The sequence below is a fragment of the Gordionus sp. m RMFG-2023 genome, chromosome 1 (genome assembly GCF_954871325.1).
Source record: "Gordionus sp. m RMFG-2023 chromosome 1, tfGorSpeb1-WG-v2, whole genome shotgun sequence".
NCBI classification, from domain to species: Eukaryota; Metazoa; Nematomorpha; class Gordioida; order Chordodea; family Parachordodidae; genus Gordionus; species Gordionus sp. m RMFG-2023.
In genome coordinates this window covers 68,888,908-68,912,837 of record NC_088775.1, presented here as the reverse complement: position 1 = coordinate 68,912,837, position 23,930 = coordinate 68,888,908, and the positions used below count along the sequence as shown (strand labels likewise).

The 23,930-nt window shown below is 26.1% G+C and overlaps 1 protein-coding gene across 10 annotated transcripts in view; it reads left to right on the top strand.

The window, feature by feature from the left end:
• Positions 1–2,364: 2,364 nt before the first annotated feature.
• Positions 2,365–23,930, top strand: part of LOC135931132 (uncharacterized) — a 45,113-nt gene continuing 23,547 nt past the window's right edge. For 2 of the 10 annotated variants that reach the window (XM_065468024.1, XM_065468025.1), the window contains exons 1-5: positions 3,655–3,977; positions 17,004–17,108; positions 18,821–18,996; positions 19,155–19,280; positions 20,990–21,102. In XM_065468024.1, coding sequence (XP_065324096.1) covers positions 3,855–3,977; positions 17,004–17,108; positions 18,821–18,996; positions 19,155–19,280; positions 20,990–21,102 — 643 coding nt within the window. In that variant the 5' untranslated portion in view covers positions 3,655–3,854. The other 8 variants (XM_065468021.1, XM_065468030.1, XM_065468026.1 and 5 more) reach the window with 8 other exon arrangements.

Below are 23,930 nucleotides of genomic sequence, written 5' to 3'. Positions count from 1 at the left end.
ACATACTATTTATAAATGGGCATACTATATGCCCATTAAAAAATTAAGTAATATTAAAAAATTTAATGTAAATATTTATTTAATAAATCATAGCGAACATTTTGATCGCATAATTAATTTTAATTAATATTTATATCGCATATATTATTTATATCGCATATATTATTTATATCGCATATATTATTTATATCGCATATATTATTAATTGATTTTTTTATCTTTATATTTACAAAAATAAAGGATTTTAATAAATTATTCTGAAAATTGTTTCTAACTTTGAGCAGTAACGTGATAATAGATAGTGCAAGATTTATATGTTAATCTTTGATATTTTCGAATTAAACCTTAAATAAATATATAAATTTTTAACACTTAATATTAAATCTAATAATTTCTAAAGAGAATCAGGCAAAATTGCCTTAAATATCATAGGACATAGAAAAAATAATATTTATTATTCATACGTCAGTTTTAAATGCCAATTCACTAAATTTATTATATTTAATATTTATATGTCAGTCATAAACGTCAATATCACTAAAAATGTAATATTTAATATATGCACGTCAGTCATAAACGTCAATATCACTAAATATTGGAGTATATAAAAAAATGGAGTATTTTTAATTGCCTTAAATATCATAGGTAATATTTATTATTCATACGTCAGTTATAAATGCCAATTGACTAAATTTATTATATTTAATATTTTTATGTCAGTCATAAACGTCAATATCACTAAAAATGTAATATTTAATATATGCACGTCAGTCATAAACGTAAATATCACTAAATATTGGAGTATATAAAAAAATGGAGTATTTTTAAAACATTACACCGGCCCGGCCCGAATTTAAATATAGAAATTAATTTTTATAATTACTCAAAATAAAAGACATATGTTATATGTCGTTTAGTTTTAATATATAAAATCAAATATTTTTATTTTACATATAAAATTCAATATAAAATTGATAAATTTACATATATTTAAAAAAATTTCCAAAATCCGACCCGACCCGGCCCGAATTTTTTTTAAAAATATTAGGCCCGGCCCGGCCCGAACCAGATTATTTTAAATAGAATTAGGCCCAAGCCCGTCCTTTGCAGATCTCTAGTGTGCCTGTTGTATAATTATAAAAGGACTAATCGTAAAAGTTAAGTTATAGCTACAAGTAAAGCAAATAACAGCACCCGCTTCAATTAATTGTTGAACACATTAACACATTTGTATTTATAAAACTTTCTAGAAAATATTATCCCATTATTAGTAACTTTTTTTTAGTGAAGTTGGCCTATTTAGTAACACCTGCTTTAGGCCAGTTGGTTCTAAAAATATTTGATATAAAGATAAATAACAAATTAAACCCCATCTATTTGTTTTCAAAAGCTCAGGCTTATTTTCCTTATTCTGAATCTTGGCACCTTTGTTATTTTTACTACTACCAACCAAATTACTACACATTTTCCCCATGTTCCTCATTACCAATATGGGGTGTAGTTGTCGCTATCAGGTATTTCATCTAGTGTTTTTAAAAAGCGTGATTAGGGTCGATTTATAAAAACGACTTGATTAAGATTTTAGCTAAATAAATTTTATATAATTGGCGATTTTACTCAAAGATAATCGCAAGGCTTGGACCTAAATTATTTAAATATAAAAAATAATAAATATCAAAAAAATATACTTGTGATAAGAAATATGGTTATTAGATTTTATTTTATTTGTTTTATTACAATTATGAACACAGTACACTCCCATTATCTAAATAAAATAATAAATGATAGTGATATTAAAAGATCTGTTTTGCATGTATCCTAACATGCGTTAACATATGATTTATAAGTCCATGCAGGACTAGGTTAAACTTGATTTTAGAAAATAAGAAGGTGGATTAGTCTGAGATTCATTTTTAAAATATAATCAGCTAGTCCACCTTCATAAAAAAAATCTTATGAAAATATTTAAAAATAAAAGAAACTAAAAAATATTATATCATAAATCGAAACCTTAAAACTAAATTATCGTAGTAGACTTGTTTATTATATATTAATATTTCTTGCTGAGAAATAATGGATAACCAAACTACAAAATGGCGCTACAGCTGATTAAAATGCGAGGACACTTTTATAATGCATTGAATGAATGAATCGCCAATCTATAGTTATATATATATCATTGAGGCTTACATAATATTTTTTGGCTAAAATCGTAATTGGGCCGTCTTTAAAAATGCACCAAAATCGGACTTTATAACAGCAATAACTTAAAAAGACATGAATAGATAATTTTTTAAACCGATAAGGATTTGAACATCAGTTATTTCTTTCCCATTAAATTCATATTTTTTTTTATATTTCGATTCAACGACGAATATCGATTAGACACATGTTATTTAAAATATTTGACTAAAATGCAACAATTTCTTGAAAATTGCCAAAGATCTATCGTAAGATATTTTTCATTAAATTTCAAAATAAGATTAAATTTTATAATTATTTGTCATAACAGTAAAATTTAATATTATTTTAATACATTGTATACTAACTTGATGTTTTTTATTATGTAACATTATATAACATTATTCCCCTTTATTATTTTTAGTTTATACAATTAATATTTGGTTGATATAAAATTAATTTTGAAAATTTATATTGTTATACAATGATATAAGAGTGGATTGGTTTCTTAGTTAGAAGCTGATTAAAACTGAATTTGAAATAAACCAGTATAACTGTTTTACCATGTCTGAACTGTAGAAAAAAATTGTCATTTAGATCTGACAAACCTCTAAAAATGCTTGTGAACTGGGTTAAACCTTTTGATATTTTGACTCTTTTAAAGATGATTAATAGTTGACTGATTTATATAATAATTATATATGTATATTACTATTTGACAGTGCTAGCTACTCATGATAATAAAGTTGAGAATAGTGATAAAGGTAATTATTTTCTTTACATTATTCTAATATGCTTATATACAAAAAAGTTTGAACTAGTTTTTGAAGGTTAATGAGATAGATATTATTATTTTTTATTAACATTTGAACTATGAATTATTATTTTTATCTCAAACTAAACCTGAACCAAACTAATATTTGTTATGGTTTGAGTTCTTAAATATGGTTTTTTTTAAAATTAAAAGTTGCATAATATGTGTTTATGTTTTTTTAAAAATACTGTTATTAACATTTTTTTATTGAATATATTCAATTTTGATTATATAAAATTTTGTCAATCCTCTATCAGAGGGGGGGGGGGGTATTAGGAGGCTTGACTACCTCAATAAAATTTTTGCAGATTTTCAATTTTTTTACCATTTCCACACAATTTGAAGTGAATTGTAATAAAAAATATTTATATTGCATAAATTATTCTTATTATTATACAAATTAAGCTTGAAATTACATAAATTATCATGATTAATATAACTTAATTTAGTCATTTCTCATTTTTAGAATTACAGAAAGATGAAATACACAAACCCCCTTCCCCCCCCCATCCACAAGAATTTTTTTATAGTCACAGCCCTGTACATAATATAATTGTTATAGAAAGAAATTGACATGAATAATAATAATATATTTAATTGACATTTTTTTCTATATATCTCAATTTTCTTGCATTATTTTAATTATATTTTTCTGTCATTGAATTATTATTTAAATATTAATATATGTAAACTAAACACTTGTTAAAATTCTGCAAGGCTTGCCCAGGCCATAACAGATAAATAAGATATTGGCCTGGATAGTCCCAAAAAGAATATATTTTCCATTCTTCTCTGATTGAATATAGTAATTAAAAAATGAAATAAAAAAACAGGAGTTAGAATCCGGAGCTGCAGCCAAATGGAAGAATCAAAAAATTATTTGCATTTTGGCTTCTTCAATAAGCAAGCAGTGAGCAAAAATTTTGGATTGTGGGTAGACTTGGATGATAAAAATACATTGATATTGTCATTTCATTTTAAAGTAATTGAGATATGCCAAAATTTATTACCTTAAAACTAATGATTGCACCCTCCCTCCCCTTAGCATAATTCTATGTATTTTTAGTGCAGGTCATGGTTTGACCCAGTTTGGAGCCAATTATTAAAGACCAAACCAAACTGGGGACCATATATAAAGATCAAACTGGATTATTGTCCAATTTTTTTGGTTTGAATATATCTATTTAAAGCAAAATATCTGAAAAATTTTATTTATTTGCAATTTAAAATAATAATATCATTTTCAATAAAATCTGATAGGCTCCAATAAAGATTTTTCATGAGCCAACAAATTGTAATTTTGATTCATAATCTATTTCCCTTGATTACTAATATAATAATTTTCAAGAACTTAAGTTACTTTAATTGCCAAATAATCTCTAGGAAAAATAGAAGGAACCTATTAAGATGCAAAAAAGTAAAAACATAAGATAAAGAATAACTTCATATATAAAAGATAAAACAATACTATTTTATTTACTATATATAATTAAAAAGAATTATTATAATACACTCATTTACAAAAACAGAAATGATTTTAAATGTGAAACTACCACAGTTCAATTTAAACCACGGTTCAAGCCGAGATGATCTTTAATAGATATTTTTCTTATTTATTAAATTTTTTTTAAAGGATATGTTTTATATTTTTATTTGATTATTTATTTGAAAATATTTTTTTCCTAATAAAATTTATTGTTCATATAATTATATTAGAAATTCAACAATTTTCTTAGATTATAATAGCAAAGGTCAATCAATGGACCGATTTTGACATATAAAATAACTAGATTCCATTTAGTTTCCTAACTTGATCTGGCAATAAACTACCATTTTGTGATTATTAAATATTTTACCAATTTGGCTGACCTTAATTATAATCAAGTATAAAAATAATTTTTTAAATTTGAAGGAGATAGTGGGAATCTTTTCAAATTTAGAGGTGTGTTCAGCTACTGAAAATACACTTTCACTCGGCGTACTTGTAGTTGGAACACAATATATTTTTTTGCTAAACTAAGTATGGTAAGTATCTTTTAAAGTGAAAATTAAGGAGAGAATAATCAAGATATCGTTTTGCTTACCAGCTGTCCCTGATTGAATCTTAGTTAAGTTTTGTTTTGTATATCAATAATCTTTCAATATAAAGTAACAAACATAATCATACATAACAATAATATGAACCTTGGTGATATGTCCCACATGCTTTAAGAATGTTTCCTTAACAAAAGGAAATAAATTTTTTTGTCATGGTAAACAAGCCAACAGATGCCCTTCATCAGGTACTTTCTTTAACGACAATGAACCTGTTATGCCTCCTTTCTTATCTTGCTCTTATTAATAGTATTAATTTGGAACCAATACCTACAACTTCAAGCTCCAACAATAACTTCAACACAGAAACAATCCCTTTAACTATATCTCCATGCCCAGATAATAACATTAATTCAACCTTTATTGCTGAGGCACAAGAATGGCTAGAAAAATTTATGAAAGAAAGTCCCCCCCCCCACAATAGCTCGCATACCAAAAGGTGCTAGAATTATATTTTCACATTTTTTTTAGCTATTTTAACCAACCTAAATTAAAATATTAAAAGCTTAGATAATTGGATTAAATTATTATTATTTATATATTTAAATCTACATCTTCCAACATCAAAATCAAACTTAACACAAAGCATCAAAAAAACATTAAATTAAAATGATAATAGTTACTTTGATATTCCCAAACAACCTCCACATTCTTTCAATAAGCTTTTGACAGATAAAAAAAAAGGCCAAGCTTATTGAAAATAAAATAAACCTATGCAATGTAAATTTAGTTATCAACATAGCCTGTTCAAGTGATACTATGTCCCCCAATAATGATATAACTCTCATGGCCATGCAATCTAAACATCTTCAAGATTTTTCACAAATCATCCTTCCACTATCTAATAATCCCATTCCACTAACTGAGATGGAAATATTGGAAGCAATAAAGACATTCAAAAAAGATTCTTCAGGAGGCATCGATGGCTTTCGAGCCATTTATCTCCAAGATATAATTAAACCAACTATACCCCTATATCAAAACATACTTACACAATTCACCATATTGCTTAATCATATCTTTCATTATAATATACCTAATCTCATTCAGCCCATCATTTTTTGGCCCGCTTAATATCCTTAAATAAAACCAATGGGGACATCAGGCCTATTGCAAAAGGGTCACTCTTCCGGCGAATCATTTCCAAAATAATTTGCTCCCGTATAAAATCTAACCTATCCAATCTACTACAACCAAACCAGCTTGGTTTTAATGTTCCTGGAGGATGCGAGGCTGCATCCCACTCGACACGTGTCATCCTCCATAATACACATGATCAATGCATTCTCAAAATCGACCTACATAATGCCTTCAACTCACTTAGGAGGGAACATTACCCTCCTTTTGTGAAACTTTCCCAGATTATACAACATACATCGATGCATGTTACAACTAACCCACCTTTTTAAAATTTAATGATTCTATTTTCTCTAAACAGGACATCCAACAAGGAAACCCTTTAGGTCCTGCATTATTCTGCCAAGGCATCCAATTAATTATAAAAGAGATCTCTTCCAATTGTGATTTTAAATTAAATATATGGTACCTGGACGATGGCACACTAGCAGGCCCTTATAACGAAATCATAAAAATTCCATCAATTATAAATCACTTAGCTCCTTTTACAGGACTTTCACTAAATCCTCATAAGTGTGAATTTTATTCCCCTTCTGAATCGGACTGCTCACCCGAAAATTTTATTTTAGTGGACAAAGCCAACTTTACTCATTTAGGTTCACCTATTGGAGGGGAGAAAGCCTTACTTCATTTTAGAGATGAATTCCTTGCTAAATTTAATAGAATGTAAAATATTCTAAAATATTTACCCACTCACCAGGCTTTCTGAATTTTTTTTTATTCATTCCAAAAATTTTATACGCCTTTCGTTCATCTACAATTTTCACATCCCCTGAGGTATTATTGGACCTCGAAGTCCACTTAAAAAATACTCTCGAATCCATATAAATATCAAATTTTCATCATCCTCCTGGATGCAAGCCGCACTTCCTATAAGAATGTGTCCTCTTGTAATATTAGCCTAGGTGGTATAGGCATACAATCCCCCATATCCCTAAGCATTTCAGCTTTTCTATCCTCAGTGGCTAAATTTCGACACACATTGGGAGACTTGTATATCGACCCAGATCGAACGGCAGCACAAGACCTCTGAAGCAAAAATTCTCCAAATCGCTCATATCCAGATTCACTAAAGCAATGAGACTGGAACTTTCCATTGATACAGCATTGCGTTGATTACTTACACTTCAAGGCTGTTCAAAGAAAATCTCCATCGCTCTTTCTCCACCTAAACCCTAACCCAATTATACATAATGACAGTAATATGACCCCTCTGCCAGATCCAATAATTTCAACTTCACCCATATGCCATCTAGGATATGAATGGCTAGAAACTGTACCTAGTTCTAATCTAGGCTTGTTATTAACCAACGAAGAACTCAGAATAGCCATAGGCCTTCGCTTAGGATGTGAAATCCTAACACCTACATCTAGTGTTGTTAAACGGCTCGGTTTGAGCCGATTTTTAAAAACGGCCAACTCAATATTTCCTCCAGAATAATATTACGCAAAGCCTCAAGATTTTGCTTGCAGAAGGAACAAAGGTTTGGACATCTATTAGCTAAATCTCATGGCTTAGGCAATATTTTTCTGGCTAAAATATTGAGTTAGCCATTTTTAAAAATCGGCTCAAAACGAGTCGTTTAACAACACTACCTACATCATGCGTCCTATGTGAAACCCACATCGATAGTCTTGGACACCACCCCCTTCACTGTCGTTTCTCAAAAGACCCATGATATCAATTCAATCATCAACAGAACCTTGAAATCCTCAAATATTCCCTCCACCCTGGAACCATCCGGCCTCAGCCCCGACAATCAAACCAGACCAGATGTTATGATAGTCCCTTGGAACCAAGGTCTACCTCTTGCCTGGGATTATACTTGCGTGGATCGTTTTGCCAGATCTTTTTCTTCCACTCTATCAAAAGCCGAAAACACAAAAACAAACAAATATAGCTACCTTAATAATGTTTTGTTTGTTCCGGTAGTCTTAGATACCTGTGGATCATTTGGACCCCAAGCCCTAAAATTATTCAAAACAATAGGGCAAAGGTTACGCTTAATCACAGATGACCCAAAAGAAGGCTTCTACCTTCGACAGATATCAACTGAAATCTGCCGTTCTAACTGCATATCCATACATGGGTCTATAAGCCCCGTTAATCATACCTAATTAATTGTTTAATTATTATTTTATTTAATATAGTTTTTATATAAATTTTATTTTACAAATAGTTTACATGTTATTTTAATTATATATAATTTTTAAAAAAGAATGAGTGTAATAATTGGATTCTCTAATCTTTATACATAACTCAAAATCAGGAAAAATAAAGTAGTTTATGGTATATAATATTGAACGGATGTAAAATATTTTTCTATAAGAAAATTGCTTATAATATTCATCTTTGAAATATAGGGTTTAACGTTTAAAAATATTTAATATACAGTCAACCCTGTCTAATGCACCGTTGAATTCAAGATTTTGCCTAACTTAGACAGTTGCCAAATTTATCAAGGCTAAACACATTTTACAATCTGTTTTTTTAATTTTCTTAGTTTAGCACAAGTTGAGATTATTTTCAATCATTTTCAAATAATCTTTTTATTTTTATTAATTCATCAAAATCATTAGTAAAATTATGTATTATTTATATATAAACTTATAAAATAAGAATGTATTTATGGTTGTATGCAAAATAAAAATAAGAATGTATTTATGGTTGTATGCAAAATAAAAATAAGAATTAATTTAAAAAATAAGATGTTATCTTTGTATATGGTAAAATATGCTTTATTTGCATTGCGCTTGATAATGTCTTATTTGGATTTATGAATAATGTGAACTATTCCTTTAGAAATATTAAATCCTTGAGTATGTATTTGGAAATTAATAACCATAATTTTTTTAATTAACGATACTCATTATATTTATTTTTTATTTATTAATTTTTTTAATTTGAAAACAATATTTTAAAAGATAATAAAATTTTATAATATAAATTGATATTTTATTGTAAAATAGGAGTTCTAAATTCATCCTATATATTCTTTTTGAGATTATAAAAAATCAAATGTATTTTTGAATAATTTTAGGAATAAGGGATCTTAAACCAAATCCCAATCAGAAGTAAAACTGATATTTATCATTTCTTTGTTAGTTTCACTCATACTTTCGCTAATTATCAATTACTAAACCAACCAGTAGGAACATTACAATCTTCAAATTCCGGTTTTGAATATTAGAACAACAATATAAATTCTCTAATTTTTTTAAAAACATTTTTGATTACTGAGTTTTTATTCCATGATTATGACAAGATTTTTATAAGCCATGCCCCAAATATCCCACGTAACCTGACACCACATTATATCCTGCATTGGTGACCATTATAATTTTCTTAGATCTTATTTCAATATACTTGTAACTTTAGCTATCTCAGAAAGAATGGTTCCCTCAGTATGTTTCTGGGTTACATTATTGGCAACATAAAATCCGATTCAAAACAAACTTATCTTTGTGAGGCAATGAAATTCTTCTCTTTTTTTTATCTACCAACATTCAGACCGATATTTAAACTCAATAATAAATATGCTCAATTTAATGATAATGACCAGGGTTTCGAACCGTTTAGTATAACGGTTCGGTTCGTTCCGGTTTTTAGTTTAAAATTTTATAAAGATTTTGTTCCATTTCGGTTTTTTAAAAAAAAATCATATCGGTTCGGTTTATAATTTATAACGGTTCTTTTCGGTTTGTTCCTGTTTTTATAAATTTAATTTAAAAAAAAATTAATCATTAACCATGTATATATTAATTTTAGAGAAAAATCTTTTTAGTTTATAATTTCTTATTTAATTTATCCATGATAATCTAATAGATATTTTTATTAAATTTAGGAAATATAGATTAGACAAATTAGTTTTTTTTTATTTCATAAATAAATAAGATAAAAACAAACATGCGTAAATACAATAATGAATAAAATAATATACTATACTATTTAGGTTTAAAAAGAGAATTTGAACGGATAACTAAAATATTTTCTAATATTTCAGGCTTTAATTTAGTTCTCTGCGCAGAGAGTATAAACTTGAGGCTTGAAAATGCTCTTTCTACGGAGACCTGCGTAGCTGGAACTGCTACAGTTATAGCTAACTTATAAAGTTCTGACATACTATTCTTTACATTTTCCCAATAATTCAAAAGATTAGTATCTTTTTCTAATCTCTCTATATTATCAAATGACCGAATTATATATTCTATTTCTATACATTTATTATAATTTTCGATGCCCTGAGAATTATTCTTATTAAGACTTTCATGCGACTTTAAGAAATCTTCAAAATCATCATCTAAATTATCCTTCGAATACGAACACGTAGGCATAGTATTTAGAATTTCAATATTCTGATTATTTAGATTTTGTATCAAGTTCCAAGTTTTACAAAGATGTTTTCTGGCGATCTCTCTTTCTTCAAAAGTTAAAAATACATTATATCTAGGGTCGAGATAAATAGCAGAGCAAAAAACTTCATTTTTGAAATTTATTTCTCGTGCTTTCATCGTAGAAACTAAAAGTCTGGCAAATGGAGTGTCTACTTTACTCGTTTGCATGAGACATTTGATCCACCCAGCATAAAAATCGCCCATTGTCAATTGTTCACTTTGTAAATATTTTGTCAAAACATAAGCTGGATATAAAGCTTCTAATATGTCACTAATTATTTTCCATTCATTCTCTGATAAACATTTTTCGCGATCGCTTTGGAGCGATATTTCTTGTCAAAAGCTTTTTAACTCTAGTAATCTCTCCAACATTAAATAGATAGAGTTCCATCTTGTGCAACATTTTTCAAATTTAATTTTTGAGAGAATAGCCATTGTTGTCTGATTTCTTATTTTTTTGCAGATGTTTTTTGCTTTATTTATAATGACAATTTCATTTGAATTTTTAATGCAATCATTAATAGCTAATTGAAATGTATGTGAAGCACATCTAATACCTATTAATATGGATCTGGCATTTGATGCAAGATTAATATTTTCAATATTAAAAGGTTCTTTATTTTCATCATGAATTATATCATTATTATTAAAATCATCATTATCTATATCATTATTATTTAAATCATCATTAATTAAATAATCGTTAAGGTCATCATCTTCTTCATCGTGTAGTATTAATAGCTTAATTAACTTAATCATATTTGCTGCATTATCGGTGGTTATTGTGTAAATCTGCTCAATTTTTATTTCATATTCTTTTAGAACATCTGGAATAATTTTTTTAAGATATTCTGATGTGTGTCGTTCTTTAATCACTTTCATGCATAGAGTCCTTAATTTTATTTTTCCGTTATTTATGAATTGAATATTGATCCCCAATATGGACCTATCATATCTAGCTGCTATATCTAATTTTAAGGAAATAAGTTTTTGATATACTTCCTTTTTTATATTTTCCCAAAAATCTAACGCCATTTTTTTAATATTATTGCATATATTTTCCGAATTGATAGTAAATTTCCACCCATCCTATAATTATTGGATCTATAATATTTCGAAATGCTTTGTCGTCAATTGATTTTATTGGCCTACCGAACTGTTATTAGCTCGGTACAGGAGAGGATTAAAGTTTCTCTATTTATATTGATTTGTATTGTAGTAGTGTTGGACTTAAAAGCATCTTGGATTGTATTATACTGGTTTGCAGTTTTCGTTATTTGAATTTTTTTAATAGTCAAATTTTCTTTCTTTTTTCTTAATAACTTGATATCCCTATTGTGGAATCTTTCTATATGTCGTTCAAGATTTGCAGCATGGTCCCCATTTAAGACCTTACCACAATCTTCTATTTTACAAATAGATTGATTTTTTATGATATCTAATTTAAAATAGGAACGCACAGGATTTGACTTTTCCCTAACCATTTAAAAAAGCTATTGATAGATGAAAATCTTTTATTATATAAATAGAATAAATAAAAAAGCTTAATAGAAACAATTTTACCTTCATTTTTATTTTTTTAAATAACTTGGATTATAGAATTTAAATGACAATAAATAAATGGTCAGCAATAAATATTTTAATGATATAATAATTTTTTATTTATAAAAATCATATTTTTTTTAAAATTCAGAATTCTAATATTTATTATTAAAATAATATGTTAGTTAGCATTTACCATTATCATATATGCAAAATAAAAAAAAATATGATTAAAGAATGGCATTTGTAATGAATATTTTTCTAAATCTGTATTTTTAAATAATAAAAATCTTACTTATAAAAATGAATGTAAAAGGTACTTGATTTCTATTAGATGTTATTTATTAATAATAGAATTATATAATTTTTTTCCTAATTATTAGCAGGTATTATTCTAAAAGCTTATTAATATCTTATATATAAATTTGTTAATTTAGCCAAGAATAATTATGTTTGATTTTAAGATATCTTATCTAATTAACAGATAAATTGTCTAATTTCTTATAAATTAAGTATTTAAAGAAAAAACAACAAACCTGGTATTATTTGATATATAATGTTGATAATATAAAAATATTTATTTGATATATAATGTTGATAATATAGAAATATTTAATTTGAAAAGAAATCACCACTTTAAAAAATGCCCCCAAGGAAAATTAAAATTTTAAATTTAGGTTAATAATTTAAAATTAATTATTTTTAAAACCGTTTTGAACCGGTTTAAACCGGTTCAAAATATTTATAACGGTTCGGTTCGCTCTTTTAATATTTTCTTCATAACGGTTCGGTTAAGGTTACGGTTCAGAAAATCATAACGGTTCATTCCGGTTTTGCGGTTCGGTTCGGTTCGAACCCCTGATAATGACAATGAATGTCGTGACAATATGTTCTTGCGATATATTTTCTTTTTTCAATAATTTTCTTTTATTATTCACTCACCTGATTAGGGTGGGGCAAAGTGAACCCGATATGCCTAAATAGATTTTGATTTTTTTGAGATTAAGTCTAAATCAAAAATTGAGTTATTACTAGTATTATGATCATGCCTAAATGGTAAATCAGCTGTTGATTCTATCCTAAATAGTAAAGATCTACGGTCCATCCACGGACCAGACTAATTTTCAAATATACCGTCCTGGATAAAGACCGATTTTAAAAAACATAAGGAGTGAACCTGACAAAACGAATCGCTTCTTTTGGATTTTTCAGGAGCGGTAATAGTGGACAACTCTTTTAAAGAGAGTGATCATGTTTGATCTAGATTGTAGATGAAAACCTTAATATAAACGTTTTGGGAGAGGGAGAGCAAATTTCATTTTAAATTTATTTTTTATTAAGAAAACAATTCATATTTTATTACCATAATATTCATATTTTCTATATTGTATTATTTCTATTATGAATAATAAGATCCTTAAAAACAAAATCAATTTGGTTAAAAGCATATCTGTCTTATATATTTTTTTTATTGCACTTTAATTATTTCATTTTTTTAAAAAGATATCTCAAAATATCTCCCTCATTCACTATTTTTATGCATATTTAACAATTTTTAAAAGGTTTGTTTATTTGGAACCTATTATCAATTATTTTATTTTTTAAATTTTCATAGGAAAGCCTTTCATTTTTATATTAAGATTTATTAACTCCTTTCATATTAGCATTATAAAATATGTAAAATGAAATATATTGAAATTCCCAAGTGTCTATTCTATAATTGAGCAATGAAATTGGATCTAAATTTTTTTATTTGAATTTTTTCTCTAGTAAAAATTTACAAACAAATCATCCATTTTTAGATTTAAAAAAATATAAATCTTAAAAAGTTATCTAAATATCAATTTGCTCAACAAAATTTACAATTGAAATAAAAGGCGTTAATGTAAAAAAATCTAAATTAGGCATAGAACAAATTATTCTTATTTTAACGAAATCCAATCTGTAGGAGAGTGGGAGGGCGGAATAGATTGGGCCACTTTTTGTTCAAATCTGAATAAATTCAATAATATTAAACTAATCTGAATAAATAAAACACATTTTAAATCCAAAGTACAGGCTATTTATAATAGCTAATATATATTTTATAAAAACTACTTTTTTAGAAAATTTAATTGAAATTTTTTTTTTTGGCTTAACTTTTCAGTATCCTGGGTCATTGGTCCAAAAATGGATGATAGTTGTCCTTACAAAATATATTAATAAATTAAATTGAATTTAGAGATTTTAAGAAATTTTAGAATTAAAAACTGATATTTTAGATTGGTAAATATTCATTGAAAATTACATGCATTAATCAATTAAAAAACAAATATGCAATAATTAAAAGGAACAACCATGCTACTACCAACCATGACCTAGCCCATAACTTTACAAATATCATTCAAAATCATATTAGCCCATTTATGATTCTAAAAAATTGTCAGATGAGTTTTTTAAAAATTTATTTATTAAGATTTTAGACGCTTTATTTATAAATCTAAAACGATGAAGTTTGAAATTATTTTTTTGTTACATTTGGTATGCTAAAACACTTTTCCTCAGTAAAATTGAATATTAAATATTTGTAAAATATTTTTTAGCCAATCATGTATTACGTAATTATCTATATTAGGCTTAAATTTTCAGTCTTATAAAATAATAGTTTAAATTATAATTGGAGTGGACTGACATTCCTCTATACTCAACGTTCCTCGTTCTCTCCTGATAAGGATGGTAAATTAAGAATCTTCACTACTCGGTGTCATTAGAATAAAATATTGCCTAAAATTTATTAGCTTTTAAAAAACTATTGACACACCAGCCAATTTCAATAAAATAAACCTCTTCATAAAATCATATATTTGTTTTTATGATATTTCTATTATACTATTAGTATTAAAGGCAAAAAAATACACTATATACCAAATTAGCCTACACATTTTATTTATTTATCGATTTTTTACCAATCCAATATAATACAATCTTGCGCAAAAAAAACACCAAAAACATTTTCCTTTTGTAAAATATGTGCATCTTTTTGTTTTGTTTTGTTATATCTTTTCATGCAGAAATTTATGCAATTATGTATTATACATATTTATTTTGTCATTTTCTTCCAACAAATTATACAATATGATAAATATTAATATTCATAAAATGACCAATCATATTTGATTATATTTGATGAAGTTATTTTTTTGTTTATATATAAAAGTATCTTAATTTAGTGGTGTCTTTTACTACTTTTAGCACTTAAATTAAAAATCGAATTTTAACTCTATTAAGCGATAAAACACAACGCTAATGTTTAAATATTTTTTAAACCACAAAAGAAGCGATATTGAGAGGTCACATTGTTTTTTAATAATGTTTACTTGACATCGATAAAAACGGGAAAAATAATATTGAGCAATTACAACAAACAAATAGTTGATTATCGGGTTTTATATGTAAACAAAATATTTAAAAAAACTTCAGTATTAGTGGGTGGTCATATGCACGAAACTTTTTTCAATACCGAGAATGCATTGCAAAATATATCGAGAGCATTATTGCGAATGCAATATTTCTATTTTTAGAGCGGAGCTAAATTTGATTGGTCAAATAATTTTTTTTAAAATTTATTATAACACCCTTTAAAAAATATATAAATCAAACTCTAAGCTCCCATATTTGTTTTTTTGGTGAGATTAAATATATATGTAGAGCCATGTTCTTATTTGTATCCCTAAAATATTAGCATGACTTTACACTCTGCCCTTTAATATCAAATTCTCTACCACAATCCTAGCCATCTTATATAATCAAAGCTAGCTCTTTATACCCCATATCTATTTTAGTAAAATAAATTGCGTTTTAAGTTAATTCTTCATAATTTCTAATGCGAATTTACATTTTCTATGATATTTTCAAAAAAAAATCAATATTTGTAAGATAGCAATATAGCTAAAATGTTCTTATTCATTCCTATAACCTTCTTTAAAAAAAAATTATTAATAGGAGTAAAATGCACTATAAATTTTATAATATTTGAGATCATAAATTTTTAATTGATAATTTTTTTAGAATTATATCTTAATATTTTAGACTCTTATTCATTAATACAGTAATAGGATAGGATATGCTGCTAATTAGGAATTAATAAATTTTGGTTTGAAAGTAAATGCAATTGTTAAAATTAGTTTTACATTGTACCTTTAATATATATTTATTTCTAGTTCATCTGAGTATATTACTAAATAAGTTTTAAAAAAATGGCCTATTATCTTCTTTTTCTTTCATTTCTGCTAGAGATTTATTGGTATTCGCTTTGTAATAAAAGAGTAATAAAAAAAAGAGTTTATGAAGCAGGTCTATATAAATTATATTTTAACTATTTTAGTATAGAAGAAAGCTACAAATTGTTTTTTATATTGGCTATTATAATGGTTTTTTAAATTTGTTTATACTTTATATGTATGATTATTAATCAGAATTTGATTTTACAATGAAACCCCCAAAACTGACCCTTTCAGTATCTTGACCTCTAAATGTTATTATGTTACCAAAATTATATTTAAAATGCTTTATACATTCCACCTCAGCCCTTTGAGTTGTTGTTTAAAGGTCTTCACGGTATGTAATATAAAATACTTCAAATATTGGAAATTATTTTATAAAGTTTTCTTTTCAAAAAGATAAGGTTTTTTTTAAACTATAAAAAAAAACATTTTTTTAGAAAGCCAAGGTAAGATAAAAAGAATTTTTTTTCCCGATATAATTATTTAATCACATAAATTATACACAATTTATATATAATAATTATAAATAATTACTATACATATTATTTTTAAACAGCAATATCTATATTTTTTTCCAGGAAAACCTTGACAATTTTGACGCGATACGCGTAATTATGGGAAACGAGGCTTGCGATTTGGACTCAGCTATAAGCTCTTTAGTCTACGCTTATTTCCTTTACGAAGTAATTACAATTTTGATTTTCGAAAAAGTGATTTGGATTTTTCGGCTTAAAAAAAGATTATTTAAATTAATACGATTATAGGCCTTGATTCGTTGTAAATCGCATTTTAAAATTAATTTTAAATGATATTTATATTTATGCCTTTTGCTTTTATCAAATAATATTTTGACTTCTTTGAATAACTCTGTAGCTTATAAGTCCTGCGTGCATTGCGAGAGAGTTTTCTCCTATGGTTATGTGTTATTTCACCTGTATTCTTAGAAGTCGTTTTACCAATTGTGTCTTATTCATTTAGGTTTCTCTATCGGGTGTGTTGAGATTGTTGATTATAAAGGTTTTTACAAAATACGGTTCGATGTGCACCGGTCTCCCTGCTTTGTATATTGTTCTTTTAAAATATCGAAAAGAAGGACCAATAAAATCAATTTAAATCCCAAATCTTTAATGTTATGTCCAGCCAAACTTTTTATAAATGTTTATATTGATTATATAATATAATATGTTATTTTATTTAAATACGTTTCGCTAGGCATATTCGAAAATGTGCTCATCGCGATTATGTTATATTTGAGCATTCGGATATGAATATACTTACTTTTTACAGGATGTCGCATATTACTTTTTTCCTCCCAATTTTATTTTAATATTTGATTGATTTATAATAATATTTTATTAAATTGTTTATTGTTATCAGGTTTGCTTATTTATCGTAGACATAGCTTATTCAATTTATACTTCTAATTTATTTATTGGGCAATAAGATTAGCCAAGGTTTTAAATAAATATTAAAGCACTTCTTACCCCTTAAAATTAAAAACATCAAATTACGCCGTATGAAATATATTATATAGATATAACCGTTTATCTGTATTATTATTAATAATATAATCAGGCATAATATTTAAAAAAGCATGTGTAATTATGTTATTTCTTGTTTCCACGTGTTTTAGATTCGGACGCACTAAACCGACCGACCATTATTTGTACCAATTAATTATAATTTATATTTTTTAGGAAGCGGTCGATTGATAAAGGGTTTTATATCATCAGTCTTGCCATTTGCTTTTTAAATTATTTAAAGCTTTGTTTTCCCTTTTGTTAGGTTCGGCCAGCTGATCTTTGAACCGGGCCATGTCTGAAAGTAAGGGTAATGATATATAATATCTGACGTTATTCGTTTTTGGGTGTTTTTTGTAAATTATTGATAACGCCATAAATTCTTATATATTTATTTTTTATATTTGGAGTGACAGGAGCTCAGAGGTTAGGAACTTTTACTAAAACACGGCACCATACTAGTCTATACCAACTCGGGACTGTTTTTTTTTGAAATCAACCTCATCATATAGGTTAGGATTGAAGTTACAGTGTTACGCGTTAGGGTTATTAATATATAGCATTTTTAGTCACATAGTCTCATTTTTCATACATATAGTGACCTTTTACAATTTGATATATCCTTTTTCGATGTTAATTAAATCCGAATAGGACACTGATTAAATGAGTTATATATATATATATATATTAAAAATGAATGTTATTGCGTTTTAATAAGATTCGAAATTGCTATATATGTTTACCGACGCCTTTTATTATTAATCCATTAAAATAAGCACAAATGCAAAGCAATAGGTATTAAAAATTTATTACATCAAAAATTATAAATTTTTTACGCCTACACATAAAATTATGATGCTAATTTTTCCATCTAGATTAAAGATGCTTCCATCTCGAACCATGTTGTGGTACCTTTGTTAAATATTAAATCCAGCGATTACAAGCTTAAAACTGAAGTTAAATATCTTTTGGATAGAATGGGCATTCCAGCGAATCTTTTGATATTTCGTGATAATCCATTTCTCAATCTCAAGGACTTATGTTTAAAGCAGTTAAGTTTTTCCTCCCCATATATTATATATTTATATTTAACAATGTAAAGTCTTAAAAAAAATTGCCCTAACTTAAAGATATCTTACTCTCTCTCTTTTACATAGGCTTCATATTTTAACTATATATTTTAAAAACTCAAACAATATATTTTTTAAGAAAACTTTTACTAACACTGGTTGACCACAACACCTTACCCGAACAGGATAATTGTTTAATTCCTTGCGTCGTTGAGATTCTTGATCATCACCATAAAGAGCTTTCGGAAAATGATAAAGAGTATAAGTTATTAAGTTTTTTTATATATATGGGATTTTCTCTATGTAATTTAGAGAAGGTTGGACAGTAACGCGAATACTTCTATTTAAAATACTAATTTAAATATCAATTTTATGGTTCGAGTTTGAGAAAAAAAATCAAGATCTATCTGCTTCATCCTTTTTAACTAAAATCAGCAATATTTATACAGAAAATGAAACTGAAGTAAATTTTTTTGAAGAAGATAATATAAAACTAGAAAATATAGATTCCAGTTCCGCAGACTATTTTTTTAAAGGCATTATGATGTTTAATAAGATGCCTCATTCTCTAAAGGAGAATGTTCTTCAAAATATCTTACAAAATCAATAATAAAGTAAATGTACAATGCAATCTGTGCTCAACTTAAGATAAAAAATGGAGCTCTCTCATCCTCCAATTTTATACTTTATCTTAAATATATATAGGAACTCTTAACTTATGAATTTTTCTTTTATTTGAATGCACACTTTCTATAATCAAATATGCATTAAGGACGATCTGACAAATGTTCGAATTATTTTCACTGTAGATGGATATCTTATTTTTCTATTACTTTTTATTAATATGTAACTTTACATGCATTATAATTGGGGATTATTTTTCCTTGTAATTTCCTATTAAACTTATTTTTGATACGAGAGAACCAAGCATAATTATTGGTATGAAAATCGAATCCAAAAAGTATTCATAAAAGTATATTTATTTAAAATACATTTTGAAATATATTATAATTTTTTTGAAATTCCCAATCCTATATAAAGAATATCGGGGCTAATAATTGAAACCCAGAATCTTCATGAATTTAGAATTACAAAATGCCAATAGATATCTTTAACATTTTAAAAATAAATACCAAGTACATTTTTCTCAAAATCTATTTTAGTAAAAATGGATTTTAAACAAGTCCTGAACTAGGAGTGTTTCGGATCAACTTTGGTGTTAGTCGAATCAAGGTTTATTAAGTCTCCTAAGAACAAATATTCTTTTTATTCCTTTATGATGCACCATAGTTTGTTTATATATAATATTACAATAGAACTTAAATTTAAATATTCATATAAAAATAACATAAAAAATTATATATTTTTTCTTCATAATTTATTGTATTGTCTATCAAATTGATCAATCTATAATATTATATAATGAATACTAATACATTTTAACAATATCTTTAAGCATAATTTAACTAATATGACTAGCTCTGATTCTACTAATCCTTAGGGTATTTATAATACTAATCGCTTCATAATACCTTGCAAAACATTAAAAGAGAGTTTTAACTTTCATGCAATGTCCATTTTTATAATTTTTTTAAAAACTGTTTATAATATAAAATTGAGATGTAAAATATTATATGTAAAAAACAAATTTAATCATAAATTTTAAATAGATGGCGAATTTAAAAAAATATCTGCAAATATATATTATTGAATGCTATTTTCATAAATTTGAACATCTAAGCTTTACTGCTTTTAAAATAAATCAATTATAGCGAAAATCCCCATGCGCTGACTAGCCCCAGCCTCCTCTAATACAAATTTAAAATTTCACATATAATATTGAAAAATCTTATACATAACGATAATTAGATTTATAAATTCTAAAATATGTACAATTTTTTAAAACGTGTCAAATATTTAAATTCATAATTTTAATTTATATTTTCAAAAAAAATGAATGAATCTTCATTCAAGTTGCGATATATGTATAGAATACGTTGGATCCTGTTGCACTCTGATAGCCGAAAAAATTTTCAACAAACAACACGCTTGCCTTATGGATCCAATGATTATAGAAATGATTTATGGTTTTTTTACATTAAATTTATTTGTTTCATTCTAAGGTGTTCAAATTGTTAAATAAATTAATTGATAATTTTTTGTTAAAATATAATTTAAAAGATCTCAATTAGTTAACCTTCAAAATAAAACGTTTGAGCTTCAGATACTTTGATCGATTTCATAAATTTTAAAATGCATTTAATTAGAAAAGTGTACATTTAGATGGTCTCATAAGTAAGTATAAATCATATATTAATATGCCATTTTTAAATGAAAAGGAAATTTTATCAGTTAATTTTTTAAAAAATTGAATTTTTTTTTAAAATTATTTTATTAAATAAATTAATAAAGCACTTGCAGGGTAAAATATTCGAATATACAAATATATATTTCCAAAAAAAAATTATTCGAATATATATACAAATTATACTTTAAAAAAAGTATTTTATCTATAAAAAAATTTCAAAATAAGTATTTAGATGCAGATAATAACTAATACTTTTTGCACAAATAAATACTTTGACAAATATTTTTACAAGTCGATTTTTTTATTACCACCATCATTTTTTTAACTTAAAAAATATTTTTATTATTAACCATTTCCAAAAATTATTGAATATCAGTAGTATTCAGAGTTTAACATTTACTTTTGATTTCGGAAGATTTTTTTGAGAATTCTTAAACAGGATTTTTGATCAAATTTTACCTAAAATTTCTAATCTTTTATAAGTATATATTTTGTGATTTTTGTGCATAAAAAATCCTTCATGATGGAATCACAAATTTTTGTAAAAATTTTTTGATCTTTAATCTTCAATTTTATGATCTTCAAAGATTTTTTGCTAATTTTGGGTGAAAAAAATCTTATAGTGCTTATTTGAAGATCTATATAAAACCCTGGTACTAATACAAACATTATAAATAATATATTTATTGTTCCAGCATAAGCATATCACATAAATTATGTAATAATTGCATAATTAATATCACAGTTTTACACGGCATATAATAAATTTCTGGAGGATGAAATCGCTCCATCTATGATTTTGGTTTATTTTTAGCTGAGTAGGTATCATATTTAGATTTCACTATTCAAAAAAAAATTTTTATTTTCGCTTTAGGTAATACTAGACCTGTGCGCCGTCGTCGACTTTTTTGGTTACCCCGATAACGTCGTTGTTTATAAAAATCACGCTGGCGCATAAATTTTTACATATATGCATTTTTTTGTAATAATTGGTGAACTCACTGTTGTATTTTTTAATGTCAATCAGAATTTTTAGGAATTCTTATATCATTTTAGAATTATCAATCAAAAATCTAAAATTCTAAAAGTTACTATAATTTTGCATATTTTTAAAATGGATGCATCTATATTTAATAAATCTATAAATAATTTTAGTATTACAATAATAAAAAATAAAAATTCATTCGTTTGGTAATTCTTTGGTTTTCTTATACTTATAAAAGAGATAATAAAACAATTTTCATAAATTATGACAAATTTTACTGTAATAGTTGCTTAGAAAAGGCTATTGTAGAAGATAATGATTCAAATAAACCCTTTTCACTGTGTATTTTTTTAAAATTTTATTTTCCCCTATTAAGCTAAAATCTTTTATAAATTAAAAAAATATGTTTTGTAAAATATAATCTATCTATAAAACTCAACAATCTACATTAGCATAGGAAATTGGTTAAAACACTTGATTCTGATCATAACATTAATGAAGATATTTCATCAAAAGATTAAAAAAAATATTTTATATCCAAACCAAAATCCTAGATTAATTTCTAAGACCTCTAAAAATGGCTTTTCTCCAGAAATTATGTGTTATTTATGTTGTGCTGACTTATTACCTTTGCAATCAATTGATAATTTAGGAATGAAAGATTTTTTGAAGGTATCTAATTTATAAAAATATTGCTATATTATTTATAATATGATACATTAATTACAACTCCAATTTTTATTAAACAAGAATCTGATCTTTTTGATAATTGAATTTCATTGTCAACAATATGATGACACATAGACATGAATAATTTAAATAACTAGAACAAGAATACCACATTCTTAAAAACGCCAAAGAAGAGTTCCTAATCTTTCCAGGCTCGGCAAAAAAATTCTTTGTTTTCCAGAAACTAGCATACCCAGTGACAGTGGCGTATCCAGGATTTTCTTATGAGGGGGGGGGGATTTTTTGGGGCTGCCAGGTCTTATGTTTTAGCTATTCTATTAAATTATTTATAATTTAATAATAATTATTATTATATTCCTATTTTTAACTATTATTTACTAATTAGTGCTTATGGATATTACAAGCCTATTTTTTTATTATTTTAAGTTAGGTATATTTAGACCTGTGCGCTGACGAAATATCGGCGACCGGTGCAATTTTAAAAAAATCTAATCAACGGCCGGCGGCGCGCCGATTTTTAGCCGCCGTCAATAAAATCGCCGTATATATAAATTTTTATAAGATAAATTTTTTTAATTGCTTATTAATTTAAAAAAAAATAAATATACACTATTCTACAGATTTCTCAGCATATTTTTTAATATTCATTTAATAGAAAACTTATTATATTATATCCAAAATCGATTTCGTAATTTTATAATTATCATGTATAAAAATTATTTTATTTAAGTTTTTGGGACATGATGATGATCTCTTGAAATTTAACGTCAATCCTGCGGTAGAGAAAACTCTTTCACTAGGTATGCTAGTCGCTGGAATGCAAAGAATTTTTTTGGCGAGCCTGGAAAGATTGGGAAGTTCACTCTTCTTTTCTCTCCAAAAATTTAGAACGTCCATATCTTATGAATGTCTTTTTCCAAGAAAACTGTGGC